Genomic DNA, 27,329 nt, shown 5'->3' on the forward strand with positions numbered 1-27,329 from the left:
TTTAGAGATCTGCTTCTTGCTAATTGCACACACCTGAGAATTTAGAAAAGTTTTTAATTGTACTACTCAGCCAACTAGTTTTTAAATCTTTGCAGTTTGTCATGGATTCACCCCAGCCAGCAGCCAAGCCCCACACAGCCTCTCACTCACTTCCCCACCAGTGGGATCAGAGAGGGAATCGGAAGGGTAAAAGCCAGAGAACCATGGACTGAGATAAAAACAGTTTAAGAGAGAAAGCAAAAGCTGTGCACACAAGCAAAGCAAAACAAGGAATGGGCAGGCAGATGTTCAGCCATCTCCAGGAGAGCAGGGCCCCATCACACCTAACGGTGACTTGGGAAGAAAAACACCATCACTCCAAATGGACTTCCCTTTCTCCCTCTTCCCCCACTTTACATACTGAGCATGATGTCATATGGTCTGAAGGTCAGTTTGGGTCACCTGTTCTGGCTGTGTCCCCTCCCAGCTTCCCAGGCACCTCCAGTCTCCTCCCCAGTGTGCCAGTATGAAAGGCAGAAAAGGCCTTGGCTCTGTGACCTGCTCAGCAATAACAAAATCATCCCCACATTATGAACACTGTGTTCAGCACAAATCCAAAACACAGCCCCATACCAGCTACTGGGAAGAAAATAACTCCACCCCAGCCAAAACCAGCACACTGTTATATATTAGAAAAAGGGGGTGAATGGCAGTGAGCTGAGAGATCTGGAAACCTGCAGTATTTGAAGATGGATGAGATCCTGCCATTATCACTCTTACTTGTCACAGGTGACTGAAAAGCAGTGGAGTTTGGCTTGCCAAGATGATGACTTTATTACAATTCTTCACTTTCATTTCATTGTCTTTTTGGCATGTCTAATAATTTTTTCTCTCAAGTTGGTTGGGTTTGGGGAGTTGGGTTTGTTTGGGGTTTTTTTGGTTTGATTTGGTTTTGGTTTTTCTTGTTTAGCTCTCAGTTTGGGAAAAAGATGGAAAACATACTTTAAAAAAAAGTATTTAAAGAATTATCCATATTCATACCTGAGCTAAAACTATAAAAGTTGAAAATCACTTAATTCATACCAAGTAGGGATATCTGTCTGTAGCTTTGGACATGAGAAAAGGGAAAAACTTCCACAGAATTCTGCACCTCCATGGTGTACTAAAGCCCTTATGAAATCTTTTTCATTATGATTATATTTAGTAGAAGACTTGAATGTGTGCAGTGTTATGATACAACAGCTGCTATTGCCTGCAATTCCCACAAAACATGCATTTTGTAACGGAATCATTTCACTGAATTACTAATAAATACAACTTGGTGTCAGACGATACATAACAGAAATAATCTACTGTTTGAGAATTTCTCTCCAAATGGCAGCTCACTAAGAAAAGAGGCTGCTCAGCATTGTGGTGTTTATTTCCAACCACCAATAACATCAAGCTTACAGTTTACAAAATCTGCGAAGAGTTAAGAAAGCTCGGAGCTGCCTAGCAATGCTTTTGTGATTCACTGCTACTAAGACCCTTAACTTCCAGTTACCAATTTGTGATATATACCACAAACTTTATATGGATAACAACAGTAGTCTTGCCATCATTCTTTGTTTCAGACAGCATTCCCATTCCCCAGGAATCCGGGGACTCCAGTGTGAAAATCAGAGTCTGGCAGAACTCTGCAATGTTATTCAGTGTATAAATCTATCTACTGGATTGGTCTTTACCAGTAATTATTAATGGACCTTTTATGCATTTATGTAAAATGAGGCAGGCCACTCTTTCTGAAACAGTGACTAAGCTAAGGAACAAAAACCATATACAGGTTTTAGCATCTAGTAACTGTTGTACATCCACACTTTTCCATGTAACCAATTTTGAGTGTCTTTTTTTATTTGTCTGTGAAACTTCATAAGGTTTTATCTTGTGCAGATTTGACATGTTGGCTTTATTTAACTTTTTTAATGCTTTACAAATGCTTCATATCTTCAGCAGTTAGGTCGTGTTTAATTTTGAACAACATGGCAGAATATATCCTGAAAAGAAATCTGTCAAAATTATTGCAGATTTATAGCTGATAAATGATACTGAATTGTTAATACCCATGTTTCCAGTTATTTTCTAAACTGTCAAAAGTTTATCACTAAATAATAAACTTCCAAAGAAATACAAAAATCTAATTAATTTACAATTGTAAAATTTCCCAGTTTTTCTCTCAAAGGCACTGTGGTTCTTGTTCAGACTGACAATTTCCTCAAATTAACTCGACTAATTTACTATATTTGAAAAGTCTTTTAGAAAAATAACTCAGCATCTGAAATTGTGGGTGTTTACAACATTCATTTTTTTCAGCATAACAGAAATTGCAGCAATCTATTTCAGTTTTCTCTGCCCTAGATTCAGGAAATGATGCAAGTTAATTTCTGTTTGAAATGCTCAGAAGTATAGCACCTTGGAAAATGAAATTTTCCAGACCTGAGATTGTATGACTACTCATACTTTTGTCTGGCTCAAAATACAGGTGAGAGTTTCTTTGAAAAGTAATTTAAAATATATATTTTACTTTTTAAATGGCAAAACCATGCTTAGAATCATCCCAATTCTTCTCATACTTAAATGAAACACCCACGTAACAGACCATCCCATCCACTATTTTAATGAGATCTAAATCTGTCAAGGATTGTCAACACTCATCAGTGTGGATATTTTGAGGACTTAGAGGTGCAAAAGAAGTTAATTTTTTTTTAGACAAAAGCAGTATTAATAATACAATATAGTTCATAAACATTGAGGGGTACTCATTAACAGAAAGGACAGCTGGAAAAAAAATCATTTTACATTCCAATCTTCAGGACATTGGTAGAATCCAGACCTGTACGAAATAATGAGCTTGCTTACTGTTGCTGTGTGGGAAAAGAGAAGAGGAGCTAGAGGTGATACTGCAGGAATAAAACAGACTAAGTAGGCATGACAGGAGTATGGGGGCTAAATGTAATGACAGGAGCTTCATAACACACTCTTCATAAAAGTGACAGGAAAAGCAAAGGAGGCGAACAGCACTCTGCCAAAAGCATCTATTCAAATGCTGAAGTACTGAAGGATAATTTTTTGGTAGGACATGTACGGCTAAACTGCTGGCTTAAAAAAAAGAAAGATAATTGAGAATTACAGGAAGAATGGTACTAAAGACTAGAGATCATGAACACAAAACAGTGAAGATTAAGCAATCATAGTCTAAGTTGCAAAAGCATATATTAAGTACTCCCTAGAGGCACTTATTTGATTAAAGTACTTTTAAAACAATCTCAGAAATTAAGAAGAATTTAAAATCCTGTACTTCAGTTCCTTTTTGTCAACTCTGAGGTTAAATATACACACATTGTAAATATTATGGGCATAACTTTATATTCATCATAATGTATGCCAGACTGTGCCCTTTGGATTATTCCTAGCAGGGACCACCTCATTAAGCCAGGATCTCAATCCAAATCCTTCAGTGCTGGGGATGATGTCAGAAGGGAGTATGAACTTAACATAAAGTAAGGGAGATCTGGCCAGGCGTCTTCAGTCACACACTGAGTTCCCACCTTCTCAGATGAAAACTAGGGAAGCTATGTCTTGGATTCCACCAGGACATCCCAGGACTCCAATATGCAGTACTAATAAACCTGCTGTAGGGCTAGTACACTGCACGAGCTTTCCGTAAGTGCCAATGGCCAGCTCGCCTTAGATCCAAAGTAACAGTGGGAAAACAGCAAAGGCTTTGTTCAGTGACGACCATCTAAATGCAAGGTCAGGATAGGAAAAGAGATTAAATGGAGCTGGAAGGTTTCACTGGAGCAAAGGTGTTGCTTGTGTTGAGACTATTCCATTTAGGAAGGCAAGTTACTTTCTGCCAACTGGCATCTTCCAACACTTGCCTTAATCAAGGCATGACCAAGTTTGCTGTTATATGAAGCCTAGAGAGTATCATGTAGCAAAATACTGCACTTAATGAAGTGCTGGTAGTTATATCTGGAAATATCTAAGGAAAGTGTAGCTGAGGCCTAGAATCCATTTGTCATGGTTTAACCCCAGCTGGCAGCTAAGCACCACACCACCTCTCACTCACCCACCCCCAGCAGAATGTGGGAGAGAACTGGAAGGGGAAAACTGAGAAAACTTTTGGGTTGAGATAAAGACATTTAAATAAATAAAGGAAAAGCCATGCACACAAGCAAAGCAAAAAAAAGGAATTCATTCACTGCTTCCCATGGGCAGCCAGGTGTTCAGCCATCTCCAGGAAAGCCAGGTTCCATCACACCTAATGGTGACTTGGGAAGAAAAACACCATCACTCCAAATGTCCCCCCCATTCCTCCTTCTTCCCCCAGCTTTATATATTGAGCATGATGTCATATGGTCTGGAATATCCCTTTGATCAGTGAGGGACAGCTGTCCCAACTGCATCCTCTCCCAATTCCTTGTGTACCCCCAGTCTCCTCTCTGGTGGGATGGGGTGAGGAGCACAAAAGGCCTTGATTCTGGGCAAGCCCTGCTCAGCAACAACCAAAACGTCCCAGTGTTATCCTTTCCAGAACAAAACCAAAATATAGCCCCATACCAGCTATGATGAAGATAAATTCTACCCCAGCCAAAACCAGTACACCATTGCTAATTTCAAAGAAACTATTTACATGACAAAAGAAAAAAAAAACAGTTGTGTTTTGCGCTCTCTGCACTCAGTAGAAAGAAAATTTGGTCTCTGAATTGCAGATTTTACAATGATTGTCTGTTGACAGAAGAAAACCCTCAAATGAGCAAAATATGAGGTTTTATGTACGGTGAAGACTTTACAGCAGCTTGTTGTATTATGGAACATTGTAACACATGACTTTCACCTTGAGTGGTAAAAAAGTCTGTAGGAATTTTCTTTCAGGCATTGTGTTATGAACAAGCAGAGAGTTTTATTATGGCCAGATATTCAGGACAAGAGTTGAGGAGTATATCCACATCCAAACAATTCTCCCATGCAAGCAACAACTGCATGAGGTTTTGACATTTGTTAGTGACACTGCATCAGACACCATCCCCCAAATCCCCAGCAATAAGGCAACTGCATGGCTTAGGGGATTGGTAATCGGATACCTCACCTCCAGGTCATCGTAGGTCTCTGGTTCAAGAGCAGCAAGGCTTTGTAATGACTTAAATGCCATTGCATATTTATTTGGAGAAGTGAGCATATGATTTCTGTGTAACAAGCAGTAGATGTCCACATATAGATACAAACATTGTGACAGTTGCCAGCCTGTTTGAAACATTTGAATGACTGAATATCAGTCTAACAGAGATTGATTAATAATAGTTGGAATTGTGTTTTGTTTTAATGCTGCCCATACAGTAAGAGAATCATGGTGTATGTATGTATATGTGTATACATATATAATGTATTTATTCTACTTTTATATATATTTATATTTTTATATATAAATTTATATTTACTTACATTTTGTGACTGAGTGAGACAAAAGCCTGTGTGTAACCCTGCCTCTTTTTCTCTCCAGGTTGTAAAAGACTTTGAAACATGGTTTTGAATAGTACTGGAGGCAATCCAAAGACAAATTTAATTTAAATTTTTTGTCTTAGCTGATACAAATTCAACAAGAGCAAAAATATGTTCTGTAGGTCTTCTTAGGCACCTTACTACATAGGGGAAACTGTAAGTGCAGAATTTGAAACTTAAGCACATCCTTAATGAGGATACAACTGAAATAAAACTACTTCCAAGGTCAGTATTAATCCAATACTTCTGGAGTCAGACTGCATGGCCTGTGCATGAGAAGAAAAAAGGTAGATGATGCTCCCTGATGAGGGACCAGGACAGGCAGGTATAATGGTCAAACAGAAACATGACGCCTTCTCCAATCTCCTGCCATTGGTGGTTCCAGCAGAGAGAGGGGCTGGCTGGCATGAACACCCTGTCCTTTGACCCGTACTGCCTCCCAGTGGGCATCGGCTACTTCTCTTTCGGGATAAAACGCAGGGGGGTTTAAAATGCCTGGTACAGAAGCCATTGTCCTCGTATAGCTAATGGGGGAGGTCACTGACAGCAAGACTTTGGGTATCTAAAACCACAACGACAAAATTCTTGCTCATCTTCCAAGTGTGTAGCTCTCTGTGGAATCACGGATGCATGGTTTACCTTTGCCTATGTTCATGCAGAACATACACCTCTGTAAGAAAAAAATACCCCAAACCGCTTTCAGCTGGCAGCCTTACAAATGTGAGTTCTCATCGTATCAACTTGCACACAGAGGGCTCTGTCCCCACCACTCTCAGCTCTGAGGAGCAGCAGCAGAGTGGTATCACATCCCATGGCTGTACCCTCCATGCAGTGCTATGAGTAACTTTTTTTTTCTTCTCACTTTTTTTGAATGTGCTGACAGCAACAGCACAGGACATTAAAATGGGATGTCAAAAATGAAGAATGAAACAACATGAGGAAAGAGCACTGTTTGCTGCAGTAAGGTCTCCACAAAGGAGTGAAGGAAGAGTTGGGGAAACGCTTTTGTACTTCTTTGACAGCCTACAGACTTTCACAGTTTACAGCCTCAACTTGCCTGTTCCTTCTGGGCTCAGCAAGACAAGAGATCCGTTCAGAGCTGGGCACCTCAACTCTATGTGTTAACTCAACTCTAACCCAAAAAACCCCTAACAATCCCTCCCAGCCTTGTGCAGATGTTGTTACCTACCTGAAAACAGTCACCTGAATCTTTGTTTTGGGATATTTGTGTGGTTGCTGCAACTTCAGACAGGGAGCGGGCTTTGGGGAAAACAGTTCTGTGCTCCCGTGGAAGTCACAGACACTCGTAAGGATTAGAGCTGTTGCCCGTGCCTTAAACTTTGCATTTGTCTATGTCTCATACCTTGATCTTACAGAATGGGGAAGAAAAAGACACCACTCAGTGCTATAGCACAAGTTTCATGAATAAACAAAGACTTCTGTGTCTAGGTGTGTCCAACTACAAAGGTCACTTAGGTGTGGGGTTTTTTTTTCCTCCAAAGTTATCCTGTTCAGGGTATAATATCCTGTTTCGTTGCTGCAGTCCTTGTTGTTGAAAGTCAATGTTCAGGATCCATGCATCTGATATCCTCCCACTGCCCTTAAGAAATAGAACTGAAAAACATTAGAGCAAGGGGATAGTACTGAATACACAGAAAAGGCAAAAGTAGTATTATATTGGAAGTACTGGTTTTGCATCACTGGTTTTTGGAGAGCTTAAATTATCAGGTTTCTGTGTGTGTGCGCACGTGTGACATTCCTTCAAAGAAGGAAATAGGATGCCTAACTTTCAGTGCAGAAAATTAGTAACAAAATAACGCACAAGCTACGGGGCTGATACCATCTCTGTAATCTTGTGCTTAATCTGCTATCCCCAAGAAAAATCTGTTGACTTTCCAGTTCTACTCTGCCCAGGCTGCACACAACAATTAATGGGCCTGCGTTACCCTACGCCTATGAAAGCCCCTAAAGTTAAACCTCTGCACCTTAATTTTTACAAATCGGTGCCCAAGCAGCGCTGCCCACCCAACTGGGAAAGCCCAAGCCCCACTCGAGGTGTCCCACTGCTCCCCTGTTTCCCCGGAGGGCTGCATGCGCGGCTGGCCGCAGCCGCGGTCCGGGCGGGAGCAGGTGCACGGGAGCGCACGCCCGGCGCGGTGCCGGGGCGGGGGCAGGAGCGAGCGGCGGCCCGGGGCGAGGCGCTCCCGCCCCGGTGCGGGGCGGCCACGTGGAACCGCGGCTCCCGCGGCGGCCACTTCCTGCTCCGCATCACCCCGGCCGCTGCGCCCGGCGGGGAGGCAAGCGCGCAGCCCGCAGCCTACCGGGGCGGCGCGGGGGAGGGAGAAAAAAAGAGGGGGGGGAAAGAAAAAAAAAAAAGTTTGTACGTGCGGCGGCGGCGGCAAGAGGACAGCCTCCGCAGGCGGGCGGCTGCCGGAGAGCAGCGGCGGCCGGGGGAGGCGGGGGAGCGGCGGCGGGGCCGTGCCGTGCCGTGCCGTGGGGGACGGAAGGCGGCCGGTGCACGGGGCCGGGCGCTGCGTGCGCGGCGGCGGGAGGCAGAGGGCGGGCGGGAGGATGCGGCTGAAGCTGGGCTTCCTGCTGCGCGCCGTGCTGCTGGCGGGCAGCTTCTTGGGGCTGCTGCTGCTTTGGTCCTCGCTGTCGCCCCGCGCTGAGGAGCCGGATCTCCCGGGACGGACGCGGGTGAGTGCGCGGCCGCGCCGGGGCGGGCGCGACGGAGCGGGTGGCGGGGCCGCCGCCCGGGATGTGACCGGCGGCGGCTGCGGGCGGGCGGGGGGCGGCTGCCCGGGCTGCGGCCTGCGGAGCCTTGCAGGCCCGAGAGGGGAGTGCGGAGCGGCGGGGCCGGCCCCATCCGGCCCCCGGAGCCGGCGTCCCTGCCCGGGCGGCGCCGCGCCCTGGGGCTGCCCGCGGCGGGGCCCGGGTCGCCGCGTTCCGAGGGAGCCCGGGCGGCCGAGCCCGGCCGGTGTCCGGTCCGCGCCGCCCCGCCCGGCCCGGGGCCGCCGCAGCCCCCCCGCCCGCCGGGAGCGCGCCGCCGGTGTCCGCCGCCGGCGCGGTGGTGCGGGCAGAGTCCCGCCGGGGCCCTTCCCTCCCGGGACCTCCCCGCTGGCGCTGCCCTGGGCACCCGAAACGCGTGGGATGGTCTTCCCTTCGGGGGTTTTCCGTCCCTAAATAACGGCGCCGATGTCTCCTGCGTAAGTGTCCTGCCAGGGTCCCCTAGAGCTTCAACAAAGGGTGCAGGTGTTCCCTCGCCAACTCACCTAGCTGCCGCGGATCGGCTTCCCGACGCTTTACTAACCAAAGGGCAGGTTTGGCCATGGAGAAGCAGCAGATCAGGTAATTTAAGAACAGCTCACGGAAAACCAAAAGGCGCCGGATTTATCCAGGTGGTGGTGCAGGTCTCCCACGCCGAAATGGTGGGAGCACAGATGATATGCGAGGTGGGCAGCGCTTCAGCTCACTTCCAGAAATCCTTCAGGAGGTCAGACGGACAAATCTGCAGTACGAGTCTTGCCATGGCCTTGTATTAGTCAGGTGAAAATAATCTGACCCTTTGACACCAGGGTCTTAGAAGGAGTCAAAGTAATTCTTCCGTTTTCACCAGCTGTTTTAGAGCTCAGGAAAGGAGATCGGCTTGAAGTAAGATTAGCCAAGATTAAAATAATCTTGGTAAAGTCATAAAATTTTCCAGTGATTATCTTAAAAAGGAATCTTTTATGATGTGTTCACTAATGATCTTGGACCTCTCTAGTGGGCTGCTTTGGATAATTGTGTAAGGAAAGTGAGTTGACATAACTCGTTTTCAAAAACTGGGAATGGCTTTGGACTCCTTCAGCAGATGCTCTGCCTTCTGAAGCTGTTACAGTTTGCTGTATCTTGGCAGTTAGTGCTAAGATAATAGGCCATAGTGGTTTTTTTTTGGAGATGAGCAGTTTATTAAGTGGTGAAGTTTCTGTAATCTGTTCTAGACACAACGTGGGATTTTCTGTGTGTGGAAAAACCTTCAGGAATTTATTTGTATACCTCCAAACAAAATGTCAGGCAGTAGACATTTTGCATCAAAACCAGTCAAATTACTTTTCCTGCTCAGGAAAGGACTGTAAACAGACATGCAAAGTGACAATCTCAGAGGGAAAAAATTGTGGTTGCGTTGCTGTGTAGGGCAGTGACCATCATCAGATGCTTGTTCTGGGATGACAACTGAAGTATTGTAGCCCTAGTGTGTGTGTGCTGTACCAGCTTATTCAGGTGCTGTAATGCATCATGTTGTCCTTTCTCATGAGCCTAAAGGCTTTTGCTGGGATACTTTTGAGCTGAATCCTTGTATCACTTCCATTCACATGTGAGGTCTAATTCAGAAGCCTTTTTTAGCTGGTTTGCGTACCAGTAAAGGAATTGCAAGAGCTTTTACAGTCCTGCCTCTGATAAAGCAGCATTCTGTCTTGATTACCTGGTCTTGACCTGAGGAGGAAATGTCCATGACAGCCATCTCAGGAAATAATTCAGTCTTTGTTGAGAACAAATACAATTATATTAAGTAAACACTTTCAAAGATGAAATCTAAACAGAATACCTGGTTCATTAGCTAGATCAGCTGTTTACTTGCCATTGTGATATATGTGAGAGTAACACATGCTGCTTCATAATTTTCTGAGAAACATTATTGTTGTTACTAAATTCATGTTTTGGGTTGGAGTGCTTTCCACCTCGGAAGCTGCTCAGGTAAGGGATATGAGTTAAACAGCAATGACTGTGTTTCCTACTAGTGGTGCTCCGGCATATTTCTGGGAAGCTGTCAGAGCCCAAGAACATGTCTGGAGGTTAGTTGCTGCATACCCTGCATTGTGTTAGGAGAGGCAGAGCTGACCCTGTGAGCTGGGCTTGTATCTTGGAGTGTGCTCCCTGCAACACCTGGGAACAGACTGTGCCCTGGTACAGCTTCAGCATAAGGGAAGGAGGAGTTTAATCTTAACTGCTCCTCGTAAATGCAGTGGTATGCACTTTGTTCAGTCATAGAAATGTGTGTATTTGCTCTGTTGTTATTTGCCCAGAAGTTTGTTAAGCTAAAGATGACAGATAAATCTTCCTGTATAACACCATCCTCCCTTTTCTTGCACTAAAAGCTCTAGCCAACAAATATGAAATTCCTTGTCAGACAGTACCAGCTTAAAATAGAATTTTGCTTTTTTAGCTTTTTTTTTTTTTTTTTTTAACTTCAGGCAGTACCCTTTTCCTCTCTGCATTGTAACTCTGGGCATTTTTTAATAACACCAAGCATTACAGATGCAAAGATGAAAAGATTTGCTGTGTCGTTCTTTTTTACGTTTATAACCTTTAATGTTTTCCTGCTCACAGCAGCAGACAATGGGTAATACAGAAGATCTTTTAATGTTATAACTATGTACCTTTAAAAAAATTATCCTAATATTATTATAATTATCTAATATTGTGTTACCTTTCTTTCTCCTGATTTAAAAGATTTCAGAGGTCTTTTGGAAACTAAAAATTATTAATTTACAGAGAGTTTTCAAAATAAAAATGAAAGGGGAGAAGTGGCTGTTTAGGAAGGAAATGAGAACAAAGTGGTAATAACAGTAATACAGATAGTTGGAGATAACGCCTTTCTTTCTAATAGAAGACTCCCACTGACGCATATGCAGAAGTTGGGAGGACAGAACTATTCTCTGGGTAACCCAACTGTGGAACTTCCTCCAAGAATACATTTGAGGAAAAAGGGCTTGTGGGATTTGGAGTGAGAGGTTAAGTATTCATTTGCACTATCAGAAATCTCTAAAGACAGTAAACTAACTCTGATCCTTAAGAACTTTCAGTTTCCAATCTAAATCAAATAGAAACAATGAAAATATATTAAGGTCTGTTTTCAGAGTCTTAAGTGCACATCTGCTTTCGTGTAAGTAAGGATACCTGCTATCTGATAGTGAGGATTGCAAGGCTACCAAATATTTAGGCAGGGACTTTGTTTATGGCTGTGAGAAAAAATTAGGTAGAATCATTGATTTGATTACCATGTTGTGTCTTTTGGATGTTTTCTGATACCTTCTGGTCTTCTGGATCAAGAGGTCACAGTTCTGGAGCCAGCAGGGAATGATTGAGAATCATCGAATCACAGAATATGCTGAGTTGGAAGGGACCCATCAGGATCATCAATTCCAACTCCTGGTCCTGCATGGGACACCCAGGAATCACACCATGTTCAATCACACCACTGAGGCTATTCATTGTAACAAGATTGCTGTAGGGATCCCAGCTATAGTATTTGTTGGTCTCCAGCGAGACGTGTTGCTAATGATCAGCCTCAGAGGTACAGCCTTAAAGCTGGTGTTGTCAAGGAGTAGGTAGTACAGCAGGCAGAACCAATGGGCTGAAACAGTAAAGAAAGATTTGTTACTGAAAAGTTGAAAGCTTATTTAAAGGAGTAAATGTACTGTAGGTGAACTTTTAACTCTCCAAATTTGACCAGTTACAAATAACCCTATTCATTTGTCCATATGAAGAACAGTATGGAAGAGTGTCCAGTGTGTTCCTAGAGTGCAGAGGGAGATTGGTAAGGTAGTAAAAGATTTGCTGGAAGTGTGTGCCCAACCTTGCACAAGGCAGAAATGTAGTGATGAGATTGCTAAACCCAGAAAATATATTCCATAGTCTGTCCTGTTCACATGTGCAATGAGGAGAGCTTCCTGAAAACTTGGCACAGGCTGCTTGGCCTTATGTCTGGGAATGTGATGCTTCAGATTTGAAGCATTACAGTAATTTCAGTATTTTCCTTAGTCACTGCACCTGAGCCACCAATGGACTTGCCATATATTGAGGGCATTTGATTTTCTGTGTCTGTAGGTGACATGATTTTACTGGGATTTTGTTTAGGTCTTACTTGTATATCAATAGTTCTCAGACTTTCTGGGCTGTGTTGCAAGTGTTTCTTCCTGTGCATACGTAGTTGGACAACAGCTGTCCCCTTCCTCCTACCACCCCTGAAAGTGTGCACATCTCTGGTACCAGATGTGCTTAACAGGAGCTTGTGAGGTCAGTCTCCCACCCTTAGACATTTATACTCCCATCTCCCCACCAGGACAGCTGGCTGCCAGATGTCATGGCAGCCATGCCAGAGTGAGGGAAGAGTGCTTGCCCTTGGATAGGGAGAGAAGGCTTTGCTGCATGCCCTGGTCAGGTTGCAATTCTAGCACATCCCTCTGGTTCAGGAAACCAGATGATGATCTTGCAGTCTTGCAGCTGTGGCTGTGGGCCTTCACCAACTGCCAAGTTTAAACATTACAATTCCCACATGGCCAATAGAAGGTGGAGAATTTATGATGTGGAGGCAGAAGCTTTAGAAAAAAAGAAGAAATAAAAGCTGAATGGACATTTTCTGAGCTTTCTGGTGACACGCCTTCTCCCCCACTTTAAGAACTGCTAATATCCTGTATACCTTGGCTGGATTGTCACTGAGATCTTAATGACAAGTTGCAGACTGAACTTGAAGTGTTATTGTGGTTTAAATTAGATTCTTTGTATGGAAATCCCAGAGGAAATTGTTCACTTTCCCTCTAAGGAATAACTGTGCTTAGAACAGAAACTGAGACACAGGAATTTGAAGTTGATATCATTACTGAAGGAAAGGTGGGAATTGAAATAAGATAATAAATCTGATGTAACAGGGACAGTGGTGTTCAGTAATGAAGGGATTCGAGTTTTCTGAACTTGGTAAAAACATGATACATGGTGCTACACAAATGATTAAACGACAAACTAATCTCTCTCCAATTGCTTTGTATAGTTATCTACATGTTGGTCACGTTTTTCACTGGTTTGCCTTTCTGTAGTTGAGTGACACCAACACAAAGGACACTGCATCAGGTCTGCTACTCTGGCATTATCTGAAAGCTGAGCACAATCATTCATCACCTGGGTATGAAAAGCTCTGTACAGGTGCAGGGCTAGACATAGCCACACTGCCTTCTACAATCAAAGCTGTAGTAAGTCACTACTTCTTGTGTGACATTCACCAGAAATTAACACCTTGGCAAACTCTTCGTGCTCAACAAGTTTGGTTTGAAGACCATGTGCAGTGAGGTAGTGAGCTTGCTATAGCCAAAGTATTGCTATTGCAGAAAGTAACCATCACTTCTTACAGTAATCTTTTGTGTTGCTAGCAATAATAATAGGCAAAATGTTTTGAGATATTAAATGATAATTTTTTTTACTATGTGCTTTTATCTAAATTCGCTTTGAAAAAGCTTGTAAAAATCTCTTACCCTTGGGAGGGTATAAAAACCCCAATCCCTATCACAGTAAAAGGGAAATCATTTGATAAGTGCTTCCAGTTATGTTGCAGAATCAATGACCACAGAGCAAATAATGTGAAGAAATGGGAAAAAAAAAACCTACATGATACCTACAATTTAGTATACATGTATAGATTGTATTAAAAATCTCTCAAACTCTCTCATCATTAAAAACCCTTGTATTAAGTTAGGTACAGAACTCGTTATTATCTCAAGACTATTAATTATGTATATGTCTAATCCTCTTTAAGGAGCAGTTTTGCACCATTGTGTGCATGACAATATTCTTTTTGTCCTATTTTAGCCCCAAGTGTTACCATTTGTGAATAATATAAAAGAACTGAACAGCTGAAAAATCAAAGACCTTAAGCTAAGACTGGCATTTGCTTTTCAAGAATCCCATTGCAGGAGAAGAGGGATCTAGAGTATCTAGGGAACATTTGGCAGGATTGTCAGCATAGTATGAAAGGTGACTTTGCACACTTAGGTAAGATAATTCAACAAAAGCTTAGCAGTTGTGTCTGTTTTGGGAATCACACAGGTAAATCTATTAATCTGTTGCAGTACCTAATGAATAAGCTGTGAGTAAGATCACAGAAATTGGGATCAACACCATGGACTTGGTAGGCTGTAATTTGGTTTTTTTGGGGGGGGGGGGGGGGGGGGGGGGAACCAAAACAGAAGTGGTAATTTGTGCTACTTAGTGGCCAAATAGTGGGGCATTGAAAATAGCATGTAATAATGTAATAAATTCCTCTTTTAAATAAAATTCTAGGTAATAGTTAATTTTTGGTTTTAAAGCTGGTGGATATGACTGGCTAAGCTGAAGTAGTAGAAATTCTAATGCTAGTAAATTTAGTTATTGCAACAGAGTCATTGGGTCATCAGGATGACAGCATTATCCAGAGGTAGATATGTGGATTTTTCTCCACTTGGCCAAGCAGCATTCACCTTCCCTAACCCAAGCTCAGCAGAGTTAAAATTGCTTGTATTGAGCTGACGTTCTTTAATGAAAAATGACAGCGTCTTTGTCCTATTTTTGTCAGATATTAAATCAGCATTACAGGAGACTGCCAAGTGGAAATAGGACAGGATAAGCTGTTACATTAATAGGTTTGACTTCTACCTGGGGGGGCAGGGAGGATGCTTTTTACAGTAACTAGGCCATATAATCTGAGAGGACTTTAAGTCTGGCAACAGTTACATTTAATTACTAGATTGACTCTGTAAGTATGGAAAACAAATGTCTACTCTGGATGATTAGTTTAAAATTAGCAACATAGAATCACAGAGTATTCTGAGTTGTAGGGGACACACAAGGATGATTGAGTCCAACTCCCAGTCCTGCACAGCACTATCCCAGAGAGTCACACCATGTGCCGGAGAGCGTTGTCTAAACTCTTGAACTCTGTCAGGTTGGTGCTGTGACCACTTCCCTGGGGAGCCTGTTCCCCAACCACCCTCTGGGTGAAGAACCTTTTCCCAGTATCCAACCTAAACCTCCCCTGACACAGCATCATGCCGTTTCTTTGGGTCCTGTCACTGTCACCACAGAGAAGAGATCAGTGCCTGCCCCTCCTCTTCCCCTTGTGAGGAAGTTGTAACTGCAGTGAGGTCTCCCCTCAGTCTCCTCTCCAGGCTGAACAGACCAAGTGACCTCAGCTGCTCCTTATACAGCTTCTGCTCAAGGCCCTTCACCACCTTTGTGGCCATCCTTTGGGTCTTCTCTAGTAGTTTAGTGCCTTTCTTGTGTTCAGTGCCCAAAACTGCACACCATATTCAAGGTGGGGCTGCCCCAGTGCAGAGCAGGGCAGGACAATCCCCCCCCTTGCCCAGGTGGTGATGCTGTGCCTGATGCCCCTCAGGATGGTGTTATGGAATACATATAGTGCATGTAGCTCTGTGCTGCTGCAGTTGGAGCTGCAAGCTGGGCTCTGGGGGGCAGAGGTGCCCCAGGCAAGAGGCTGGGAACTGCCATCCTTTGTACAACAAAGAGCCCAAGGGCCTGGTGACTAGACACCGGGAAGCACAGCAGGAGGCTGTATGTACATCCAGGTTTGCCCCACCCAGATGCTTTTCCAGCTATGTGTTGGATATTTTGTCCAGATGGATACTGAGAGATGATATCAAAAGCTTTAGTGAAATCCTAAAAGATTACATTGACTGGCTTCCCTCGATCAACTACTTGGGTTACCTTGTCATAAAAGGAAATCAGATTTGACAAGCAGGGTTTCCCCTCGTGAAGTAGTGCTGGCTGTGACCAGTGACTGCATGGTCTTTCAGGTGTTTTACAATAGCTCCCAGAATAATCCTCTCCATAACTTTACCGGTCACTGAAGTGAGACTGACAGACATGTAGTTTCTAGGGTCCTCCTTGCCCTTTTTGAAAATTGGAACATTGTTAGTCAACTTCCAGTTAACTGGGATATTTACAGATTCCCAAGACCTTTCAAAAATCATCCAGAGAGTCCTTGTGATGATATAACCAGGTCTTTCAGGTATTCTCAGATGAATCCCATCAAGTCGCATAAATTTATATGGATCCAGCTGGAGCAGCAGATTCCTCAGAACTTCAGGGTCAACTGGGAGTTCAGCATTTTCATAACCATGAAAGTTCAGTGTTGAAGACAGAGGCAAAAAAGGCATTAAACATCTCCACCTTGTCAATATCCCTGACTGTGAGGTGACTGTCCTCATCCTGGAACAGGCTGATGTCATTTCTGCACTGCCTTTTAACAATGTATTTTTAAAAAATCTTTTTATTGTCCCCCACAGTTCTGGTCAGCTTCAACTCCAACTGAGCTCATGCTGGTCCAAATGCCACGTCCTCCATCAGTTTTCTTTAAGATTTTTGTGAATCAGAGGGAATTTATCTTGCTTGAAACTGCCTTTAGCAGTCCACCTCTGCCCCACAGTGCATTAGGTTAGACACAATTTTGATGAGTGAGGTTTCCCTCCCCATTACTAAGTGCAGTGCTCAGGTGATGCATTCAGGAAGGAAGATGTCCCCAGAAAAGGGGAGCAGCTAGCAGCATGCATGTCCTCACAACCTGTGCTACTGTTTAGACTTGGATTTGGGGTTTTCTGGCTTTTCACTTAATACAGGCTGTAGCAGAAAAAAAATAAACTGAGTGGGCTTCTATAAACTTAAGCAAAAGGTTTAAGATTGTGCTTTATGGCAGATTAGGATTTATCAGTTTGATTGTAGCCTCCTGCTCTGTGAAGGAGCTTGTGGAGAAGATACGTGCTTTTGTGGAAAAAGAGTATTTTAATAGCTGTACAAAGTTATGGAGGAGAAGGCTGATACTTGTATTCTACCTTTGCTTTTCGAATAAGCCTCCTTATGGTGTTCCCCTTGCTTGGGATCAAACAATTTTGAAATGTTTCCTTACTGAAAAAGGCCTGAAATTTGAAAAACCCGAGTTCTTTGCTTAGTGTGAGCTGGTTTTGAAATATGTTGGTGCTTTCCTACAGGTGCATTTTATAGCACAAAATTCCTGAAATTTCTGAAAACCCATGGTCTTCCCATGTGGGTATAAAATACTTTTCTTACCAGGCTGCATACAGACTTTATTACTGAGACAAAAATGGCTACTTTTTGTAATTCAGAGATGATGCTTTAAAAAGAATTGCATTAATCAGAAGTTAAGCATGCTTCTCCCTGCATAAGCACACCTCTTTGCAGAGAAAACAAATTCCCTTTTTATTTTTTCACTCTATTGTAATAAACGAATTGCTTGCTGCTCTATGGTGTCCTGTGCTTCTTTTAAGTTTCTCTTACCATGTGTTCCTGAATCCCTTATTCTAATCCTTGAATGCGGTAACATTTTTTAGTATTGCTCTTGCTTTCCTAAGCTACAATGTATTTTCCTTTGTTTTCCTTGTGGAACGTTCTGTTGCAATTAGCAGCAGTCAGCACTGATGTGTGAACCTCTGAGCTGCAGGAGAGAATTGAAGGAAGGTATAAAGCAAAGACACTATACTGGTTTATATGTTGTTTACATGTGGAAAACTTGCCTTACAGGTGACAGTCTCAAAATAGAACTGTTAATGAAATTAAAGAATAAGCAGATGGTGCTCAGCCCACAAAATTTCTTATTTTTGTTGTCTTTTAAGAAATTGGCAGTGAAAATGGCTCAACAAGAACTGTTCTGATTTGAGTTGATTTTTTTATAAGGCAGAAAAGTATTATTTAGATACTATGTTTCAGAAAAAAACCCAATCTTTTTAATGAAATTGAATATGGTCTTTTTCATATTCAAACATTTTTGCCACAATTTGGGGATTAAAATTTTCTTTGGTTTTAACCTGGTAAAATATTTTCTTTTTAAGCATTAATAAATGAACCAAAGGCCAAAGCATAGCACCCCATTTTATTTCTCAGTTCCTGCCTTTATGGATTTGAGATATTTAAGCAATGTCTTTCTTTTGAGTTATTTAATAGGAATTCTAGCTATGGCAGAGAAAGTATTTACCATTTTAGATTTGCTGTAGAAGATGTCTCATCTGTAATAACGTTTTGAAGCAAAACTGTAAAAAAGTAACCAAGATACCTCTTTTAAAAAGTTCCTTTTTTTTCCTATTGAAGGAGGAGGATCAAGAAAGACAATATTAAGCTAATGGATTCCTCAGAGAAGATTAATTGTTCTCTGCATGCTTTAGTCTTGAAACAAGTTTTGCTACACTTTCAGTTAAATGAGGCCTTGAAGTCAGCTCTTCAAGGCTTGTAATGTATTGCTTTTATTGGACGTCTTCCTCTGCTCTGGCTCTGCTATTCCATCTCCCACAGTATTATTCTAACATTTCAAAGTCTATGAGAAGCTTTAAACCGCAGCTATGAAATATGTTGGGTTTTTTCTCACCTCTTCCGTGTTTTCTACCCTTATTTCCCTCCCCTCTATGAAGTATGTTCCTCCTGCACAGAGCCAAGACCTTCACTAGTGATAGCGTGAATCAGTATCTCAGTAAACGGCAGAGATGGAAAGGTGTGGTACGTGGGGTTTTGTTGTTTGCTTCTTTGATGGAATATGAGATTCTAGCGATAGTAAATGTATCCCCTACCTCTAAACACAGAGTTCTTAGCCAAGAGCCCTCAAATCCAGAAGGATGCTGCATGGGTTTCCTGTGCCTCAGCTCCTCCTTGTGGGTGAGAAGAATCTCCTGCTGCCTTTTGGATAGCTGTTGGGAGATCTTCAACTCCAAATTCTGATATTTGAATCGATGTAAGTGAGGTACTCCTACAGCATGAGATATACCAGGTGAGTAAAGTGGTCTCGAGTACTCTCTGTAGAGTTATTCCAGCCATAGGTGTCTGAAGTAAGACTGTGAATTAGTTCCTTGGATGCGTGTGTGTGGTCTTGGTGAGTCTTCTGTCCCTCATTGTGTTTTCTTAGATAGTTGTTATTTTTTTATTTATGTAAACACTACAGGAAAGTTTGGGCTAAGAAAGGCCAAGAAGCGTTAACTTGACAGTGAGGATGTGAAGCTCTTTGAGCAGGTCCAGGCGTAATGTCATCCTTCAGGGTCATCTGCAGAAAAAACCATCCTCAAGGAGAGCAGCTATCCATGACGTAGGAATCAAGTCTGGGAGAAGACTTTGATGCCAAACGTGGGGCAGATGGTTACTCTGGCCCAACTTTGGCAGTGGGTGATGAGACCCTTGAGTGCTCATTGACAGAGCAGTGAGTAGGTGTCCAAATTGTCAAAGTCATTGCCATTATTTTGTGTAGAGAAATGGGGGGAGAAATCTCTGCAAGATGCAGAGTTTCTGTCTTAGAGAGCAGGCTTGCCTTTTGCATGAATAGTCACATCAGTCACCTCTCAGGGAGTTAACAAGTTTTGCTCCCATTATTATCTTCTACCAAGACTGGTGATGACAGGGGAGTTGTCAAGCTGTTGTGATAAAAGGGAGCAGACTGCCAGGATAGTTCATGTAGCTTTTAATCTTTGTGTATGCCTGAGGGGCCTTGGGAAAAGGATGGCAGGGAGCAGGCTGGATTAATTTTTCTGGATGAAATGGATATATCCTGGGGGTTGGCCTACTTTAAAAATAATTAGAATTCTTTGAAATCTGTTGTCCTTGAGCACACTTCATCTGTCCTATGTCCCCTTTTCTCCAATTCTCATATGCCTAGATCTTGTGGTTGAGAGATGCCTTGTGCCTCTTTGGGAGGCATTTGTTTTGATAATATTTCCCAGGGGTGCATAATTTCTAAATCAAAGCTGACTTGCATGTATGTGTGTGGTGAAATGCACACAGGGACTGCAGGTAATCAGAGGTACCCAGTTTTGCTCTTAAGCTGAGAACAGAGACGCTGCTCGACTTAAAGTAAGGTGTGTGAGACACTGATTCTCAGTTCTGAACATTTATATTTACTGCAAACAAGGATGTGGTTTTCTTCTTTAAAATAAACTTTAAAAAATAATCCTATATGTTTGCATCAGGTGACAGAGGTATGGTTGGATCCTTACAAGGAACCTTGATGGTGATCATTGATTGCAGCCAGCACAACTCCACGTTAGTGTAGCGAGATGCATTGGTCTTGGTCATATCTTGTTTTTTTTGTGTTCTTATTCCAATCTCATCCTCAGCTGAAGGATGAATACCTCATTTACTCTATTTCTTTTCTTTCCCTGCTCATTTTGGTTTTTTTCATCATTCATTCTTTGTGGGAATTTGGGGAGTTAATTAGGCTTATTGTCACAACCCCCTGTTCAACAGCTTAAGAGTTTTCTTGCACTGCAGTAAGGTTTTAAGTGACATGGATATCTAGAAGTAAGGAAGAAAGATAAATGGTCAGACTACTCCTCTTGACTTTTTAATAGTTTGGCCAATATATCTTCCAATGGGTTTGTCACAGGATATAACATGTGAAGGGTTTTATGCGAGAAATGAGTTCTCATTTTAAACTCTACAATCCATGTCTATGATAAAAGAAGACTTCACTGCCTTAAATATTAAGCACCAATATTTTAATGGTAGACTTGGCCGGTTAGCATTGCTGCAAAGGAGAGGCAGATTGAACAGGTTTTATCTTGTATAATATTAGCAAGAATTTATTCTGTACTGGTAACTTGTCAAAATCCTGTTTGCAGTCTAATCCCAGCAATCATAATTTTTCAGGAATGGCTTCACAGCTGTTAATTTCTAAGAAACAGACAGAACTTTTGTTTATAATTTGGTTTATCTAGCAACCATAATGTACTACTTAATGTTACTAAAAGCATAATGTTGTAAGAAGAATTCATTACTATTTCTATGTTGATGCTTTAAAAACATATTTTATTAACTTAACTAAATAATCTTGACTCTGATGCCTTAAAACGTTCATTGGTAAGAATGCTTTTGCATGTCAGAAATAATTGTTTGGGTTTTTTCCTTGTTTTACTCTCCAAGCTGAGATTTCTTTATTGCAGAGCATCATATTTTTTGTATATTTACTAAAATGCATGGCATGGGCATTTATTTAAAGCCGAGTATTACTGATGAGGAAGTTAAGATTTTGGATATTCTGTAAGTCAATTTGGCTTTACAAGTGGAAACTTTTCAGCAGTGTATATTTAGTAGATATATTCATAGCCTAGCACCAAACCCCAACAACTTTCCTGTAGGAAGTCCATTTTCTGCCCTACATGCATTTATTAATTCTGTCATGCCTTAATGTTCCTTAACTGGCTTTATACTGTATGGGCTGTAACACTCGAAGAAACTTTAAACTGCATGAAAAAGACCAGTTTTGGCAACTCAAATGTTTTATAACTGGTGCTGATTTTATCCCAATCCATGTTAGCCTCCATGATGTTCCTTTACCTTAATATGTTTGCTTTTAAAGTTCTGGTTTCTTAACTTGTCTGCAGACTAAAGATATGCCAGCACTAGACTGACACATTCCCTAATACCGTTTTTTATCTAGCTGTAGTGGCATAAAAGATTGGCTACAAGGGTGAGAATGTACATGGAAGGGAGTTCTGCCTGACATTTGGGTGCACTTTCTAAGGAAAGGGTAGTTTGGACACCTAGAAATATGTGTTCAAATCATCATGCTGTGAAAAGTCACCAGTTCTTTATATATTTTATACATTTTAATGAAAACTCTATTGATATCTTATGTATTTTAATGAAGACTCTATTGAGACTCAGAGCTTTCCTGAAACGGGAGAAGTGCCCTCTCCTAGTGGAGGGCAACTGCTGGTTATGCATGTCTTCCCTCTCCTCCACGAATTTAAGAACATGCAGTTGTCTCCTTAGTTCTGTAGTAAGAAAGAAAATAATCCTATGTTTGTAGATTTGGTTTGAAAGAAGAAATGGAGATTCATATCACTGAGAATATTTAACAGAAACATACTTTGTTGTGTAGAGCAGGACAGTGTTCCTGCATTACCATTAATACCACAGGAATTCCTGGGAGAGCAGTTGTGGGCTTCTGGGGAAGAGGAACAGCACCCCTCACCCAGACCACTCAAAATAATCTGTTTTACTGTTGTGGGCTTCTCCTACTTGGATTATTTCTGATACAGGATCTGGGTGTGGTGGCTCAGTAAACCACAAAAGTCACACACGCAAGTCTGCTTTTCTTTTCTGATGCTCTTAATACACCATGAGTATATGACCCTAAATGCATTAGGGACGTAAGTGTGCTGCCTTTTGTGCTTCTGCTTTCTCAGCACAGCAAACAGGTCTCCAAAAGAGTATAAATGTTTAGGGAGAAGAACTTGGTGGTGAAGGTTTGTCCATGTTTGTTTTGTTCACCACAGAATGGTTTGGATTGGAAGTCACTTTAAAAATCATCTGGTACCAACCCCCCTGCCATGGGAAGGGATACCTTCCACAGGACCAGTTTGTTTAAAGCCCCATCCAACCTGTCCTTCAACTGTTCCAGGGATGGGGCATCCACAACTTCTCTGGGCAACCTGTTCCACTGCCTCACCACCCTCACAGTAAAGAATTAATTCCCCGTATCTAATTTAAACTGACCCTCCCTCAGTTTGATGCCATTCCCACTTGTCCTTGTAAGAAGTCCCCTCTCCCTGTCTCCTGTAGACCCCTTTAGGTACTGGAAGGCTGCTCTAAGGCCATCCCAAGGCCTTCTCTTTTCCAGGCTGAACAACCCCAAGTGTCTCAGCCTGCCTTCACAGGAGAGCTGCTCCAGCCCTCTGGCCCTGCTCTGGTCTCAGTATTGTGTTGTAATTGAGTTGTGTAGTCTTGCTTTAAAGGTACAAAAGAAGCAAACCCTCTCGAGTCAGGCAGCTGCTGTCCTGCCATTCTGCTTGTTCTTGTTCTCTGATGTCCCTCAGAGGTGCTGAGGGGGCTCTGAGGATGGGCACTGCTGGTGGGAGCAGGGCTGGGCAGCCCTTGAGCCCTCTGTGTGCCTGTGCGCAGCTAATGGTTGTAGACAGCTGGAGAGGCAGCAGTGTTGTCTGTGTTTTGCTACTTCCAGGCACTCTGTTTTTCAGCTACCCCTCGCTTCCAGCAGCTTCCCTCCTGCCCCACTCCTGTTTTGAAACAGCTCAGCACTGGTGTTTACCCTGCTTATGGATGCCAAATTCATTTGGCTTGCTCACGCAGCTGTCTGTGGGGAGCCCTTGATCCAGCTCAGCGTGCGGGTGTAAAGGTGCTTGCATTGGCACACAGACAGGACAAAAATGCATGGTGTAGAAGTACACTGACTGCAAAAATGTAACCATCCCACTCCATAACATCAGCCTGATATATCCAGCACCTATCAGACAGAGGTTTATATCCAAAACAAATTAGCAAAACCAAATATTTAAAGGCAACTCATCTGCAGCAGCTAAAAGATACAGTTTTGATAAATCTTCTGCAAGAACTAGGTGCATCTTGTAATTCATATTTCTGCTGTTCCACAGTTCTCATTACAGACGAGATGGAAAATATCCCCTTCAGGTTTTGCTGTATATCTGCAGTGATGGGAAGATAAACATCCCTGTAATGCATCAATGTTGACACTCAGAAGCCTTCCAAACTTTGGTTTTTAAATCAAATGGGAAAGTTAGCTTTGAGCCTCTTCACTTGGTAGGGAGAATGGGCAAGTGTTTATTTGTGGTTTTTTTCCTTTGCCGCATCTTATATAAATCTGACATCCTTTACAAATCTGCAGTTGCAGATATACTGTCAGGAATTATAGAACTGGAAGTGCTATACCAAACAAAAGGAAAATATGCTATTTCCAGGTAAAACACTATGTCTGAAGCAACAGCTAAAGAGATGCATAGAGTTATGCTGTTCCTGTTCTGTTGAAATTATTAAAAATGGAAAGCTGCATAGTAGCGTATATTTAAGCTGTTATTTTTTTTAATTGAAGTGAATTGAAAAGTCAAAAGTTCCATGTTTTGGTGGAATTTTTGTATTGTTTGTGTATTTGTTTTGCTTTATTTTTATCATTTACTGGGAGTGTTTAGTGGGATAGTGAATCAATCTGGTTTTCTCTATCTTAACTTACAGTATTTGTCCAAGTCTATGTCAGATGATAATATATTGAGAAAATGTTGATTTGCATAACTTGCATATCACAGTTTTAAACAGAGCATATACTTCTTATGATTTGCTGTTGTCATTTTTGTGTAAGAACTTTTGAAAAGAAAGCACCTCATCCCAAAAGGCAACTGATTATTGACAGCTGTAGTATTGGCATGGTTGACAACCATGGGAATGCATTGTCTCTTACAGAAGGAGCTCTTTTATATTGCTTTTCCTTACCATTTTCAATATAAGAGTTTTGCAGGTTATTGAACAGTAGCAAAACACAGTGGATTTTTTTTGTGTGTGTGTATTTTGATTAGAGTATCATCCTTGTGGATTTTGGGTTCTTTTGCTGATTCTGTTTTGATGTACAGTAAACAGTTCTATACTGTTTACTGTCCTGTCCTGGTACATTTGCCAGTTCATCCTTCTGTGGTATTTGATGGCCGATGTATGTAACTTCTCTCTCATACTGGAGATTGAAACACTGACAATTTTCTTCTTTTGCCATTCTTCCTCTTGGGAGGCACTGTCTCTCTCCCCAGTCAGACTAAAGTATGAACTGCCTTACTGACTCTTCGTTTTCCAGCTGCAGGCCAGATTTTGCTGTTAGAGACAACAGACTCTCTTTCCCAGGGACTGCAGAGGGCTTTTGGATTGAGTTTTCTGACAGGCTTTAACAAAATTGTCTTTGTTCGAAGTTGAAGTGCAAGGCTAGCACGTAAAGGTCTTGATTCAGTGAACTGTGTTCCAATTTAAACACCCATTTAATGAACTAGATAGATCATAAGCAGACTTTGTAATGTCTCTTCCATGTTAGATGCAGTAAGTGAAGGGCACAGTTTGCATAAATGCAGCTATTAGCAGCCCCATTTGAAACCCACAAGTAGTGCACATGCTTAGGGCTTGTGGAAGTCACTCCAGATGGAAACAGCATTACTGGGGTGATTATACCCTGAGGAAAGGCTCGCTGTCATTTTGAGATCAATTTTTAGCCAATGTTCCATTCTCAGTATTTACACGGAGAGTCCGAATTGCCAGAACTTCAGATTTCATAACAAAAATGTTTACAGGAAGTGAGCATTTGTTGAGAAGATTGTGTTGTTTCAGAGAAATACCTGTTGCTGTGCTGTTTGGATGGTGAGGGTATCCTGCAGACAGAGGCACCGTGCTGAGAAAACTGACTTCCAGGTTTTCCAAGCAAGAAGGAGCCTTATGTGTTTTTCTTTGTGTGTGCTGTATGCCCATTAATTTGAACAGTGGAGTGCTGCAGTCCCATTGCTAAGGAGACAGTGCAGACGGGAGAAGTAGTTCATTTGCATCTTCTCCAGATGTGTGGTCAGAAATGCCAGCCATAGTGTACCTGAGCTGGAAACAAAAAAGTCACGTTAAAAGTCTCTTCAGGATCTGACAGATGTAAGGAGGTCCCTCAGAAGATGTTCAGGACTAGAAGTTAATCCTTGGTACCGTGTTAAGAGAAGGCAGTGGGATGTCAGTTCCCAAAGTTGGTTTGGAGAGTAATGTTTTGATCGTTAGTTTCATGTAGCTTCAAGTTTATATTGTGGCACCACCATGGATCATAACAAACTAAATGTCAAGTTAGGCAATTACTTGAAGTTCAGGTGCAGCATGTCTGCCTTTTTGATTGGCCCCGTGGCCTCAAGGTGCCCACGGTGGCTTCCATGCTCCAAATAAAAGATACTGCGTGGCAAGGTGCACACAACAGACAAATGTGCAAAGCTGGAAGCACAGAGGAGAACAGGCTGGTTCAGTGGAGTCCATTTAAGGGAGTTTGTGGATTATATCATAGCATTCTTGCTGGCTATCTAAAAATTGCAGATACCCTGGCTCTGCTAATACATTATGTGGCTTCTAAAACAAAGCTGTAAGATAGATTTTGATATTCATGTTTACTTCACAGCAAAACAAACAATACCACTAGTTGTATATGTCACAGAAAGAGTAGTCTATTTTCCAAGATTGATTTGTCTGTTCAATAAATCTGTTTTTACTAGTTTAGTGTTGTTGCAGATATTTTTTCCTTTTTTATGCTTCGAATGCATGTACTGTGTTGATTTTTTGGGGGATTTTTAAATATTTGATGCAGATAAGAACTTACCTTACCTCAGTGGTTCAGTAGACTATAACTAATTTATTGGCAAAATAACTAATTTATTGGCACACATTCTCCTATGTAGGAAAGACCAGGAATGAAGGGCCAAGAAAAAATGAGATCAAATAGCAGAGAACACAATTGATAACAAGTTATTTCCCTTTTGTTATCTAGTCAAGCAGTACACAAGGTAATTATATAGATACCCTGAATTTTTGGAATCTTTTGGGAGCTCAGATGAAACTTGCAGAAGCAGATTTTAGACTATATGTATAATTTGCATACAATGCACTTCTTGGCTTTAGCTGGCTGTTTCATTGAAGAAGCTTTCAAAATGGTAGGGTTGATCAAATTCTAAAAAGCAATTTAAAGAAAAAGACAGAAATAGACTATGGTAAAGCTTGAGAATGGTGACAATATTTCAAAATAAATGAAAATCTAATCATGCGGTTTGCTCCTTAATAGCAAGAAATATGAAATGAGATTGACATATCTGTCTTTAAAAATTGAGGCAGACAAGATACATCACAGAAAACTGCATCCCTTGATCAAGCGTGTCCATTAGTGATAGATTTATTGTATTGTAAATGTCATTTACTTGCTGAGTTATATAAAAGAAATGCATGATTTTTAAATATCCATCTGTCCCAGATGATTGAGAAATAAGAATTAAGTTCTTCTGCAGGCTTGAACCAGTGCAGTGTTCATAGCTGATGCCTGCAGGGCCGGAGAAGCTGGCCTCAGCCACTTAGAACGTGACAACTGATGATAATTTTTGTTTCTTTCTGAGGCTGTTTCTGAAAAATGATAGAAGTTGGATTTTATCAATAGCAAAGTTATGGATTATATATTGTAAATCCTTTAATTCAAAGCGAATGCTTGTGTTGTGATTTAACCCCAGCCA

General features: G+C 41.9%; 1 protein-coding gene across 2 annotated transcripts in view; it reads left to right on the forward strand.

The window, feature by feature from the left end:
• Positions 1-8,088: 8,088 nt before the first annotated feature.
• GALNT7 (polypeptide N-acetylgalactosaminyltransferase 7) overlaps positions 8,089-27,329 on the forward strand; it is a gene marked incomplete at both ends in the record, with an annotated part of 69,651 nt that continues 50,410 nt past the window's right edge. For both annotated transcript variants that reach the window (XM_082281713.1, XM_082281714.1), the window contains one exon: positions 8,089-8,214. In XM_082281713.1, the coding sequence (XP_082137839.1) occupies positions 8,089-8,214 (126 nt within the window). The remainder of the gene's footprint in view (positions 8,215-27,329) is intronic.

Source organism: Coloeus monedula (assembly GCF_965178545.1).
Source record: "Coloeus monedula genome assembly, chromosome: 5".
NCBI lineage: Eukaryota > Metazoa > Chordata > Aves > Passeriformes > Corvidae > Coloeus > Coloeus monedula.